Source organism: Lepidochelys kempii, chromosome 7 (assembly GCF_965140265.1).
Source record: "Lepidochelys kempii isolate rLepKem1 chromosome 7, rLepKem1.hap2, whole genome shotgun sequence".
Lineage (NCBI taxonomy): Eukaryota > Metazoa > Chordata > Testudines > Cheloniidae > Lepidochelys > Lepidochelys kempii.
Window position 1 is genome coordinate 84,698,547 of NC_133262.1, and position 14,333 is coordinate 84,712,879.

Here is a 14,333-nt window from a genome sequence, read left to right on the forward strand (position 1 = left end):
AATAAATATCTAACAATTCTAAGTAGGGAAAGGTAGCTTTGGCTCACAGGGTTTGAAGAGTCAGTATTCAAGATTGTACTGTAGGTGGGGTAGGACTTTGAAAAACAGGAGAACATGTAAAAGAGCATAGTGCAGACTTAAGTATAAAGGCACTCTGCCTTTAAGCCAAAGTGGGATGAAAGCAGTTGGACTCTACGGGTATGTCTACACAGCAATTAAATCCCATGGCTGGCCCAGCTCAGCTGACTCAGGCTGGTGAGGCTCAGGCTGCAGGGCTGCAAAACTGCTGTGTAGACATTTGTGTTCAGGTGCTGCTGCCCGAGCTCTGGGACCCTGTGAGTGGGGGAGAGTCTTTTATTCCAGCATAGACTTCCCCTAAAACAGAGATGGGCAAACTACGGCTCACGGGACTGTCCTGCCTGGCCCCTGAGCTCCTGGCCTGGGAGCTAGCCCCCGGCCCCCACCCCACTGTCCCTCCCTCCCCCGCAGTCTTGCCACCGCATGGGCAGCGCGGCTTACGCCCGTCCACCTCTCATGCTTTCCAGTAAGCCTGTCCTGCTGCTCTGAGTGGCATGGTAAGGGGGCAGGGAGAAGGGAGGGTTGGATAAGGGGGCAGACGTGGTCAGGAGACAGGGAGTGGAGGGGGTGGGGGTCAGGTCCCAGGGGAGGGCAGTTAGGAACAGGTGTCTGGGGAGTGTGGTCAGGGGACAAGGAGTGGGGGTGGTTGGATGGGTCGGGAGTTCTGAGGTGGGCAGTCACGGGGTGGGAAGTGGGATGGGGCAGACGCCAGGCTGTTTGCGGAGGCGCAGCCTGCCCTATCTGGCCCTCCATACCGTTTTGCAACCCCACTGGTGACCCTTGGGCCAAAAAGTTTGCCCACCTCTGCCCTAAAAGGTATTTTGGCACTGTAGTACTGTCACCTCTCATGGATGCAATAATATGGGTATTTGATGTTGCCAAACCACAAGACCAAAATTCTAAGAGGAGCTCTACAAGTGGCTGACTCAGGTCTAACCCTTATATTTGTCTAACGCCAGAATTCACTATAGAAAATCCATCGCTCCTTCATATAGCCTTCCTTTAATATCCTTAAACACCACACGTGAAGAGCAGTCAGAGTCAATGCCCTTATCTGGGCAGCAGGAAGAAAAGCAGTTGCAAAGCTGTAATTCACCATTAATGAACAGGAAACCACACCGAATGCACAAGCCAGGGAGCAGTGGCCTAGGCTATGTATCAGCGCTGGAAAAAAAAAAAAAAAAAAAGACACCACCTCCCTGCAAAATCATGGCGGGATCACCAAGGATTCAGGCTAGTGGTTTAGAAAACCCTTCTTCAATAAGAACGGATACAGTGGACCTGGATAATTAAGTGAACCATTTTAATACAAAAAGGGCTCTCCACTACAGCATTTTACGATCTCTTCAATAATTTCAGCCTACAAAGTTTTAACCAGTAATAAGCGAGAGTGAATGTTACAGAATATTACCATCGGAGCAAATCCTGCCCTGGAAGCCCCTTAAAAACAATGGGTGCATATTTAATGTGCGTCATATTCTCATTGTATGTATTTTAATCTTTTTGAAAGCAACAAGAAAGCACAAATGGAATCAATGGCTCAGCAGTATCGACTGCACCCTGACACTTTACATAGGATATAGTGTTCCATTTGGCAAATAAAGTTCAAACATCTGCAAGCAGCTACCTTCCTTTGAGCCCTTCACAGGCACAGTAATTCCTCTCCACCCTGAAACATTGCCAGTGTTTATATACCTTGTTTGAAAAACTCTCTTACAGGAAGATAGAATTTGATATTTTGGGAACCTCCTGCCCCTAGAAAGTACCATCAAGTTTCAGATTACAATCCACACTGTAGAGTTTAAAAGCCAGTAAATAATGTATTATTGTCGCCATTTTTCTAAAAACAGTATGCATGATAAAGCAGATACAGATTCTATATTAAATGACAAAGGCAAATAAAGACTGCATAATAGTAAAATACAGTGTACAGAACAGATTACATTTACAGTATAGATCAAATGTACATAAAACATAATCAAAGAGTCACAACCATTAACAGTACATGAAGCCCAGAATGGAGTACACAGAGACAAATACCTCTTCAAGTACATCAAAAAAAACAAACATGTGAATTGAAACACTGATTTGTTAGCCCCATGTAATTCCTGGGGAACAAGATGAGGAGGGTTTTTTAGAACGGTTTTTCCCTTTTTTTAGGTCTGGGTTGGAAGTCAACTATCAAAATAGCTGGGTATTTATATAGAAGATCCCTTTCCAAAGCACAGTATACTGTGAGAGATGTAGTGATCCTCATATGGCAGGATGCTAATTATTAGGTCCAATACATGTTGACCAAGTCAGCAAGACACAAATTAAGTATCTGGCAATTTGAATTCAATGTTTCAAGAAGAGGGCTGAAAAGAATTCTCGGAGTAAGTAGACATGTGCCCGCCTTATCTTACTGAAGTCTATAAAATGGCTAAGCTGTATTGACTCAGAGTACAGAATACTAGATATATTTTAAAAAGAATATCCTTGTCCACAGACTTTGAACCCAGCACTAAGGTTGCTTTAGCAATGGCTCATAATTCACTCTCACTTTGCATAGCTACTGTGCAAATGTGCGTTTCAGACATGTTGGGTCACTCAGAAGCAGTTTGGATGCAAGCAAATACAGTACTGTGGCTGAGGGGGAGCCCACCTTTAAGATTTACAGCACTCCCCCCCCAGAAAGCACTGCATAATGCAACGACCTCCTGTGAGAGTTGTTTGCATTTGAAGTGTCTAGTAGTATGCAGAAATGGATCAAAAAAACGAGTATTGGAAAATGCACTCCACCCTAATTATAAAGCTCTACCGGGCTAACCACACCAATGATTAGCATCAAAAGCTTTTCTAGTTTGTTTAGGGGGCTGCAACCATTTTACAAGGCTACTCAATGCAGTCTGCATAAAGGACAAAGTGATGCAAAAAAGTAGGGAAGGTGGGGATAATTCTTGATAGAGACCCCCTCCTTAGAACCCAAGGCCTTCATACTTTCAATATTAATTAGATCCCACCTTAACACTTCACGCTCAGCACTATATCAACACCTTTGTAACACTGAAAACAGTTGGCCCAATAAGACTATTACATTGAGGGTGGAGTGTACTGTACCTGAGTCCAATTTGCTACAGATTATTTTCAATATAGTACCATAAGGAGATGACCATGGTAACATCACAGTCAGCAGCTGATCCATCATACTCTTCCTGAAGTCTCAGGAAAAGCTGGAGCAGTGTTAAGGCACACTGGTGAATGCCCTTTGAAAATGTGCCTTAAAAGAGTCAGTGCAAAGAGCAGACAGAAACCACTACTTTCTTTTACAAAACTCACCACTTCATATTAAAAGATGGTGTAAAAAAAAGTTAACTTTGGTGCCATGTTTGCACATAAATCCCCAGCCATTACAAAGAGCAAGGCTCAACTGACTTCACTGCAGCATTTTAGGATAGTGCAAAACCTTCAAGTTACATACAATAAAATAATCATTTTGCTCTCCTCTGGAGTTGTGCAAGATACAACAGCATGATGGGTGGTAATGTAAAAGTTCTAGAACAAGAGGCAGGAAAGCAATGATACTGTATTAAGAGTGGTTCTTGAGGAGTACCTTCAGACTCTTTCCCCTATCCTACCCATTTGGTTTAAAATTAATTTTCTACTTCTACTGCAATTTATACAAGACTCAGGAGAATTGCTTACATTAAGGAAGTCATCCAAAGAAATTACTATCTATAAATTGACAACTGTGTCTAACTGGATCTCCATATGTAAAGAATTCAAAGACTGGATTGGGGAATCAATAAAGAAAAGACGATCATGTTCAGAGTTAGCAAGATATAAACCCCCATCACGCAATTTGTTAAACACGGTTTCCTACAGTAGGTAGCAGTACAGTTGGAAGAATCACTGAATACTTGTGTTCAATTCACTTTCTACCTCCAACTTCTGGGGAGGTTGCTTCAGTGTCTCTATGTTTCAGACAATTACAGAAAACCCAAATCCTAGTGGGGCATTCACTAAGTAAAAGATCCACAGCTTTTCTTCCAGGAAAAGAAACGGTACAGAATAAACAAAAACAGAATACCTGAGGAGTTAGGGGGTTGTGGAATGGACATTCAACTGCCATAATAATGCCATTCCATCCAAGACTTTTAAGACTAGTCTTGGTAGCTAACCAAGGTGATACAATAGAAAAATTAAAACTAAACCAACTATTGAGAAGTGACAAAGACAGTGGAAATTACTCAAAAGTTGATTTCAGAAAGTAGAGGGATGAGACAAAGAGAAAGGGGAGGAAAGTTCTGTAGATAAAGCTGCTGCCTGATCTGATCAAAGACAGTAGCTTAGTATGATCATCTTCCTCCAGGAATTCAGAATACCACCTCAGAGCTGGCTGGCAAAGTACCAGTTACTGCATTCAGGAGTGTCCAGGAGAACCGTTCATGTGTTTGTCACTAGAAGGGACGTCTGTGCTATAGAGGCAGTCCAAGTATGCATGAGAAATCTCTGATACCATCTTCCTGTCCGGGATGGACTGCGCCATTCCATAGATGGCACCCTATGGTTTAAAAAAATAATAATAATAACAACAACCACCAAACAACAACAACACAGGAAAACTCTATCCCAAAAGGGATGTGTGAATTTAGAGATCATTTCATTTCAATCATTTCAATCCAACTTCACCCTTGTTGTACACTGTCTCCTTACCATGCCAGTGGTCTTGGCTTTAGGGTCCTTCATGATCTCTAAGACACAGTCTTGGACATCCTCCAAGAATTGTTCTGCAATGCCAGGTTTTGTGTGCAACAGCGTAATGCAGAGATGGATGCTACAAGCAAAGGGGAGAGGAAAGATAAGCCATTTCACAATGGAATGGGCAGAAAACTATTCCCTACATTTTCAGAGTAACTACGAGGGTTTAAGTCATGCCGCTCCCCTTGACTGATGAGGCCCCTTTGAAAGCTTAAGGTATAACCTGTTAGGCCTGCCAGCACCCGCACTTAGGTATTCTAAAGAACAAAATCGGGTTTACTGATTTTCAGAAAGGAAAAGCAGGTCACTCACTGCTATTGCCCCCTTCAAATACAATAAATCCAGGGAGAACACACATTAAACAGGGTTTCCCAAACTTTTGAAAGCTGAGCCCTTCGTTACAGAAATGGCAGTCACACCTCCCTCTGCAACCTCACCACATGTTGAAGACCACGCATCTTAACAGATAACTACTCCATCCCACCTTTCCCCAGCTAATCTTTCATCCTTTTCCTCAACACACACACTTTAGGAAATGCTTGTGTGGATCTTCATAATATCCTTCCCTTCACTTTGTTACATGCTTTGAAATATTTTAAAATGTCAACTATTATTAGTATCTGAGCTAGCACCCATTCAAATTAATGGGGCCGCTCACACCTCAGAACTACTGTTTCAGCTTCTCTACATACTCACCTCTACCATAGCTTCATGTTTTGAAGGGTTTCTTTGCAATCACAGTGAATTTTTTTTTTTTAATTGCAAACTGAGAATCTGGAGAACAAGGAAGCTCTGTCCTTGCCTCCCCCTCAGTTACTGCTTCACATCCTCAAGGGGCATGAGTCCCACCCTTTGGGAAATACTCACCAAGTTCTAGCAGATTGTTGTACGTGGTCAACTTTTAACACAAGCTCCCTCAAAGGCTCTGTAATTAGTGGGCATTTTCACAAGGAAGTGTGTACTTACCTTGTGTTAGCCAACACGTTAACTAACATGAGATACAATACTAGTAAGGACAAGGCAGTCTGTAGTCTTCCACACATTAGCAGGTTGAGGTAGAGACTATGAGTGGGAAGCCCAGCATTTGCCTTGACCTAACTCATGTTCAAGCTATGAACTGCCTTGTCTTCTTAGGATTTTAATGTCCATACTTTGATGAGCAGTGAGGACAAGGCCTAAATGTAAGTTGTTAGCAGATGTGCATAACCAACTCTTGACAAAGCAAGGGGGGCCACTTCATACAAAGAACATTAAACAAAATGGTTGCTTTTTGTTGGGCTATGCAGACAGCGCAAACGGGAACATTTACATATTGTAGAAACCCCACAAAATTTTACAACTTTCTAGGCTTCCAGAAAACTCTTAGGACCTAGCATAATTTAGGCTCCCCTACAACTTTGCACCTCAGTGGGTTTTTTTCTCAGTGTTGTGCAGTTTGTTTGGTTGTGCTTGTTTTTTTATGAACACATTTTAGAAGTCTGCTTTCAGAGACACTTGGCTAAGGACTGCAGACAACTACAAACTCCTGAAAACCAAAGATCTATCTCAACAGATAGTCAACATGGTGCAGAGACACATACATGTGACTGGGTTTCAGGAACTCTGAAATTCTAATCCAGACTGCCATTGACTAACTGTGTGGCCTTGGGTAGCCACATAACCTCTCTGACTTGATTCCTCTCCATGTGAGGGTGCTACTTAACTACCTCCTGCACAGGGATGTTGGGAGAACTGGCTGTAAGAAGTGCTGTAAAGTTGCTCTTCCTGGATCTAAAGGCATTTCTTGACCACAGTTGTATTTGTCCCATCTTCTAGGCTACAATTGGCCTAAATTAACAGTTCCCATTTTGGCAGTCAACTCACCTTGACGGGAACTGCAGGACATTTAAGTTCCATCCTCTAGTGCTTAACAAATTTGACAACCGATAGATGTCAAAAACATCTGATCCGACAGAGATGACAGACACCTCAGGTTTCCCAAAGATTTGGATGTTGTCAATTTTCCGCAACCTTGAAATAGTTAAAAGTGATTTATTTTCTCAATCGTAATAGAAGATAGCTATTTTGTGGGCCTTCTCAGACCCAGAGGGAGGGAATTCCATAGCACTGGAGCCAGAGAGTGAAAGACAGACTGCATCCATGGCATCAAAATCCCTCGGCGATGAGTAACGGTTCAGGGAGTCAGTATGTATCTAGGACACAGCCGGTTAGCCTAAACTTTACCTTGTGTGGGCATGGATTGATTTAGTGATTTACATTATCATGTGCTGCTAATAAATCCATTAGAATAGAACCAAGATTATCCAAACCCCACCTTATTCAAAACAATCATGTCTCCCAAGAGTCTCAAGTACATAAGGATGACGACTCACTATCTCCCTGCCACTTCTTGTGGGGGAAATGAACTTGTGTATTTACGATGTTTACTGAAGGGCAGGCATTTCCCCCCCCTCAAGCTTTCTTATCAGGGGAGCCAATTCACTATGGAAGTTACATGTTAGGGTGAGTCAGGAACAACTTGGTCACCACTAGAGGCCCAGGGGATGCTTTATTGGTACAAGACATTAATTTCTAGAAAATTTAAACCTTTCATTTAAAAAAAGTTTAGCTCAAATGCTTAACAGCAACCTGATGAACAAAGGTGCCATGTTACTTTCCTGTTGTAAGTCTACAGACAGCTTTAATGCCTGTTCTCGTTGTTCATCACTCTGCCAAAATCATCAGAACAAATCCTATGGGAGCAGCAACACTGTCCAGAATCACACTGCTGCAGCTGCTAACCACTCAGGAAAGCTATGAGACCAACGACCAAGAGCGCTCAAACAAATAGAGGCTGTGAAGAGAGTGGGAAAGCAAAGAGCACTAGCCCTTTGAGGCCACAAAGCACCAAGGTTGGTCTTGGAGAGAACAGTTGCTCCTTCTTTCAGTCAGTGGAGTGGAAAGTTTCACATTTCATAACCCATTAGCTAGTGGCTGATACAAAAGACGACACCCCCCAAAGCAAGGTTCAGGGACAACAGTTTGGGATGGGAAGAGGGGAAAAGGTGTAGGAATTTCTACCAAACTGTAAGTTGCAGGGAAGGGTTGGGTTTGAACCACGGCATTATTGCTAACTTTGCTGTCAGAGATCCAGTCCCCTCCTCACCCTCATCCTTTGCACGAACTTATGGCTAGTCTGCATTTGGATAAGCCCACAGCATATTGAGTAACACTGGACTTTGGGCTCTAGCTTCCTCAGTCTGAAGGGTAAGAGCTAAGGTTTTGGGAGCGGTTCTATGTTCAAGCTCCAGAAAGGGTCAAGAGGGATGACAAAAATAAAGCCAAAAAAACATACCCTGATTCAATGAACCGTGTAGTACTAATGACCTTCTTAGTAGCCTCAACATAACCGTCTTCTCCCATGTACATCATGGTTGCCCAGCAAGCTGCAATGATGCCACCAGGCCTGGAGCCAGCAATGGTTGGGGAGGCATAAATGCCCCCTTGCCAGTCAGGTGCAACAAAGAACTGATAGTGCCTGTATTTCTTGTCACTGTACAATACCACTGAAGAGCCTTTCGGGGCATAGCCGTACTGCAAGACACACACACAACGACAGGTAATGGGTATGTTTGAGCACGTACACAGGTAAAAGACTACAGATAAATTCAAGCTCACATTAGATAAGCACTGCTGGCATCCACATTCCCACCCTCTCTCATGTTTTGAGGTATAGAAATAGTCCATTTTAACACCTCCCCTTCCCCTGCCTTTCCTGGATATCAGCGCTACTTTATGGTACAGTGGTGGCACCAGAAAAAATCTGACAAACTCTGGCAGAGATCCAATCACTCGGTCTGCCTGGGGAGTAATGCCAAAGCATAGCAGGAAGGAATCAACTTATTCTCTGAACCACGATGTTGTACACCGCCCTTATTTAGTACACAGCTATAGTATTACATAGTCATAAAATTGTCCATTCTCATCCTACCTGTTGAACTCACAAGATATGAAAAGAAAAATATATACTAATTATCAGTACTAGATATATGTTTTTTAGACAAAGAAGAGTGCAAATCCAACTTCAACACAAAGTACACTGAATGATGAAATACTGCATCAAGCAGTATGGTGTCCCTAGCCTCTGTTTGCCAGAGGCTGGGATTGGGTGACAGGGCATGAATCACCTGATGATAACCTGTCTCTTCGTTCCCTTTAGGGCACCTGCCATTGGCCACTGTCGATAGACAGGATACTTGGCTTGACGGACCTTTGGTCTGACCCAGTATGGCCGTTCTTATGTTCTAAATGGACTGCCCTTTATTTTCACTGATGGTTTCTTTGTGTGTTAAAGAACAGGGCTGAAAAGGGGGCTAAACAATACTTACTGTACCCATCATGAAGCACATCTTTTCTGAACTGCAGCAGTGAATCTGAGATGTTCTTACCTGCTTTGGAACTTGGGTCCATAAGAAAAAGGGGACATTTAAATACATACTGTTGCAATACAGTACGACTGGACCATACCCAAGCAGAAAAATGTTACTCCAGACTCCTAAGATCAACCCCTAATGCCAGCAAGAATATAGAGCACTAAGGTGCTCATTCATGTGCATTGGTTCCCTAGCAGTTCCCACAGCCACATGCAATTTTATTCCTGTTGTACTTCTGCCACATCCTCCTCTTAGCTCAATTCTAGTGGAATGCAATAGAAGTAACACAAAGTGCTTTAGGAATGCTACAGACAGGGTTGACATTAGAACTCTTGCTTGAATGTCCATTATGGCAGGCCTGGCTACTCCACTTTTAAACAGTAACCGTCTCTTATAACTGCCTAGAGAAAGTGGATCTGGTGCAAGCAGTACCATTTAATTAGATGGATGCCCCCAACCATTTCCCCTTCTCACCTTGTGGGTGTCTGCAGAAATGCTAGTCACGCCTTCCACACGGAAGTCAAATGGACGCTGTAGTGGAAACCCTGCCTTCTCCATGAAAGCAATGAGGAAGCCACCCAGACAGGCATCCACATGGAAGGGGATTCTATACTTCAGTGCCAGCTGAACACAGACAAGAGGTTCTAGTTACTCACTCAAGCAAAACCAAAGAGGTGAATTTAATAGAGTTCTTGGGACAGCGGAGTTAATTTTGCATTTCACATTTGAGACAGTGTTCGGAATCTCCAGAAGGGTTCAGAAAGCATCAATTCTCAAGCAGTGGAGTACTTGGTGGGGTGGGGACGGGGGGAGGGAGAGGGTGCAGAAGATCTGGCTGATCATATGATGTTGTTCCTTCTTGCTTCTAGATTTAAAAAATCCATTATGAGAGACTGCTAAAAATGTATTACGTGTCCTTTTATTGACACAGAATGTAACGTGACTTGAAATGGGAGGAGGTGTCCATGATACACTATTAAGGCGTCTTCCACATTAAGAAAAAAAAAGGTAGAGTTCCCCTGATTTGTAACATAAAAAATGAAGTGAAATATAAATAAAAAATATATCTCATTATTCTCTCCTCCCACCACTCCAGCTATGAGCCCACTTAAAGGTATTTCTAAACCCTTTGATTTTCCCCAAGTAGCTTTCTAACCATATTTGTTTAAATGAAACTGTTTCTCCTCTACCTCCCCACCCCAGCTCATCCTCCTGCTGCTCTCCCCAGACTTGGTCCTGCAGTGAAGAAGTCAAACAATTATGAAATAGCCTATGACAAAGCATCTTCAGCACCAGAAGAAGGAAGATACAAAAGTGTATTCCACTTTTGAAGGCAGAAGCATGCATTTAAAATTTGCCATTTTGCAAGAATCCTCATCAGCATGACATATCACTGTATGAAACAGCTCAAATTTTAAAGAACACCGAATAGCCAGTTTTATAACAATGTCCAGTTGTCATTTCAAATACTTAAATCCTGCACTCTTGGGCAAGTTTTAAATGCCTAAATAATAAATTATACCAAAACTTAACAATCCTATACTCCCCACCCCTTCCCAGCCTCATCACTGTTCATTAGCAGCTGATCTGCTTGAAAACAGTTGCTATATTTCCCACTAGCTTGTTCCTCCTTCTACCAGATTCATTCAGCAGTGTCACAATTCTGTATTTACATTCTTTTCTACAAAGAAAACACTTGCCCAGGATAGTCAAGTCTTATTTAACCCCTCTTCCCTTCCAACCTCATATTTCAAGGGGCACTCTACCTTTGCCACCTCCTCAATTGGGTCCATAACTCCATGGGGGAACTGGGGAGCGGAACAGACCAGCATTGCAGTATTCTTCGAAATAGCCCTTCTCATTGCCTGAAGATTTAAAGAGAGAAGATAATCACATGCCATTGTCCACCCTGCCAAAAAATGAAGCTACTAGATTTAAGATAAACCAAAACACAAGAGCCTATGAGCAGTGTATATAGGAGGACCTTTGTGCACAGGCTGTAGATGGGTGTTCATTTCTGCTTTCTGTAAAAACTTTAAATTACTGTAACTAACTACAGTAGTCTGTATCCTGTCACTTCAATTTCATAGCAGTTGTAATGAAGTAACACACTCAGCGCTTCCATTAAAGACATAAGAGACCAATTAAGTCAATTAACCCAGCCCCTGCAAGTTCAAGATTTTATCCCAGGTTTTTTAATATTTTGTCTGAAACCCAATTGAAAGTGCTTTTGCAATGCCTAGACACAAGGATACATTCAATTCTAAATTAGTGTGCTAGGTCAAAGGAAAGGTTTAAATCTAAATTGTTTACAGCAGTGTTTCCCAAACTTGGGACACCGCTTGTTCAGGGAAAGCCCCTGGCGGGCTGGGCCCGTTTGTTTACCTCCCACATCCGCAGGTTTGGCAGATCGCGGCTCCTACTGACCGCGGTTCACGGCTGCAGGCCAATGGGGGCTGCGGGAAGCGGCAGCCGGTACGTCCCTCAGCCCGCGCCGCTTCCCAGCAAACAGCAAACCGCGGCCAGTGGGAGCCGCGATCGGCTGAACCTGTGGACGCGGCAGGTAAACAAACCGGCTGGGCCCGCCAGGGGCTTTCCCTGCACAAGCGGCGTCCCAAGTTTGGGAAACACTGGTTTACAGCATGGCCCAGTGTAGAATGCAACAACAATTATTTTTGCTGCAGTTTTATTTGTTGTTTCTGATAAGCACTGTTCATCACCACCATCTCTACCTATCAACCCATCCCTAATAGGCAGAAGACTGCTATTTCAGGAACATTATTGAAAGTTTTCCACAGAAGAGGTGTCTAGGGCTGTCTAAGAGCAATACCTGAACATCCACTTGCATGGTCTTGGTCAACGGTATGTGCACAATCTTCAGTCCAAAATAATGAGCTGCTTTATCGAATGCTGCATGAACACTTACTGGAACCAGTCTGAAAAGAAGGAAAGGCAATACTTCAACCAAGGTATGTTTAGGTTGAATTTGAATACCTGTCCAGGTATAAGCCAAAATTCATACAGCAGGCATTTTTATACCTGACCCCTTGCAGGCAGGATAGTCAGCCTATTGGCATGATTTAAAAAAACCAGGAAATGTGGGCCAAAGATTATTTTGGGCACACAGGCCCTGTGCTTTTCTGAACTAAAATACACAATGTTCCACCATTCACTTCAAACTTTAAAGGGATAGTTAGAGGAAACTGCTTCAAAAAGGACTCTCTCTCTCTTCATGGACTTATATGAAGTAAATACACAACTCATAATTCTCCAGTTCTTTAAAATAAAGTTCTCACATCTCTTCCAAAATGAAGTCCTGCTTATAAGAAGTGTTGAAAATTGTGCAATGTCACTGAGGTTTGCTCTGCAGGAGCACATCAAAATACAAATGTGGGGATGCAAGTACACTAAAGGAAAGTAACATGCAATCTATAGAAATTGGTGTGGATTCTGACTAAACTCTCATACATTTGGTCACAGTTTGCAGGGTCAGCAATCTGGGTGCTCTTCCCCTCCCAGAAGGCCTGGGCCACCCGCTGCCGCAGGAAGGTGCCCAGGTCCTGGCCCTACTTGGTCTCCTCCACTAGCCACTCCTCACAGAGCTTCAGAACCCGCTGGTATGGGGCCAGGACCTGGGCACCTTCCTGTGGCGGCGGGTGGCCCAGGCCTTCCGGGAGGGGGAGAGCACCCAGATTGTTGACCCTGCAAACTGTGACCAAATGCAATCTATAGTAAGTCCAATAGATGGCAGTGACTGAAGGCTCAAAAAGATTAACCAAAAATGGATTAACTTGGATTCATGATACTTCGCAGTTGGTTAGCGGTCTGAAACAATGTCAGGAAGAGAGCTCCTTCCTTCAGGATTACAAATTTGGAAGACGACAAAAGAACACTGTTCTTATCTCTATTGTAATATTTCCTCCATAAGCAATTTACCAAAGGAACGCTTACTGTTGCTTCATAAGCTTTAAAAGATTATGCACTGTATGAAGAAGAAATCACTGGGGCTTGATGATGTAGTGCTCAATACAATAGCCTTTCAAATTCAAGCTCAAAATCATATGCAAGAAGTATTTTGGTAGTCTTAGTCTAGCCCCTCTATTTGAGCAAATCAAAACTCCAACACACTTTAAAGTGGTGACAAACTCTGCTCCAGGGAGGTCCAAAGCTGAAACGGTCTGGGTTTTGTAGGTGAGTAACGCCAACAGACCCTGGTTGTCCGCGGGCGGGATCAAACCAGGGACCTCTGGAGCTTAGTGCATGAGCCTCTACCGCATGAGCTAAAAGCGAACTGGCTCTTAGTTAAGGCTGTAGAGCAGACTCATTTATCTCTCTCTTTAAGTGGTCTTGGTGCCACTAGACAGAACATCACACCCATAAGGTGTGTGGGTTACATGAGCATTTAGGTACTGACAAAGCTTTTGGGGGTTGGAAGTGTAGATGCTTCTCACCTATCTCTAATTTTAGATTCAAGTGTACCTATGCCCTGAACATATACACTCAAATTAGGAGTGATGAATCACAAGCAATGCTGTTCGTGTTAACGTCAACATCATCTCATACTGTTGAAAGCTTGCTGTTCTATTTTGCATTATTTCTTTCAGTTTGGGTTTTTGTCCTAGGTTTGGCCCTCAAAGTTGACAGATGAATGGGGGGAGTGGGGGTGGATTAAGAGAAATGAGAGAAAAAAGTGCAGCATACCACCTGCCCCAAGCCAGGGCTGTGAGCAATCATTTTTCAGGAACAATAAAATCAGACCAATCTTTGAAAGAAAAAACAAGCCATGGAGGTACTACATACATTTCTGGGTGCTTGATTCCTCTCTCATAGGCTAGATCCCTGTAGGCTTTACAGGCCATTAAAATGCTCTCAGTCCCACCAGAGGTCATCTATTGTGAATAGAAGAAACAAATGAAACACTAAGTGCATTTGCAGAAATGGGGGTAGGAGGGGAAAGGAGGAGTTGAGAGGTTATGAACATGCTGATGCTCTGAGTGAGGTTTCAGGCCAGAGCATCATAAGAAAGGCTCAGTTCTACAAGTGAACTAGAAACCAAAGAAAAAAGATTACAGTAGCTTGGGGACCATCATAACACAAAATGTG

At 43.1% G+C, this 14,333-nt stretch overlaps 1 protein-coding gene across 3 annotated transcripts in view; it reads right to left on the bottom strand.

Annotated features, from left to right (window-relative positions):
* Positions 1–1,364: 1,364 nt before the first annotated feature.
* The window catches only part of SGPL1 (sphingosine-1-phosphate lyase 1), a 45,349-nt gene continuing 32,380 nt past the window's right edge, over positions 1,365–14,333 (bottom strand). For all 3 annotated transcript variants that reach the window (XM_073353573.1, XM_073353574.1, XM_073353576.1), the window contains exons 7-14: positions 14,031–14,119; positions 12,061–12,166; positions 10,997–11,095; positions 9,705–9,854; positions 8,153–8,391; positions 6,682–6,828; positions 4,774–4,894; positions 1,365–4,621 (exon numbers count right to left, since the gene is read on the bottom strand). In XM_073353573.1, coding sequence (XP_073209674.1) covers positions 4,481–4,621; positions 4,774–4,894; positions 6,682–6,828; positions 8,153–8,391; positions 9,705–9,854; positions 10,997–11,095; positions 12,061–12,166; positions 14,031–14,119 — 1,092 coding nt within the window. In that variant the 3' untranslated portion in view covers positions 1,365–4,480. The remainder of the gene's footprint in view (positions 4,622–4,773; positions 4,895–6,681; positions 6,829–8,152; positions 8,392–9,704; positions 9,855–10,996; positions 11,096–12,060; positions 12,167–14,030; positions 14,120–14,333) is intronic.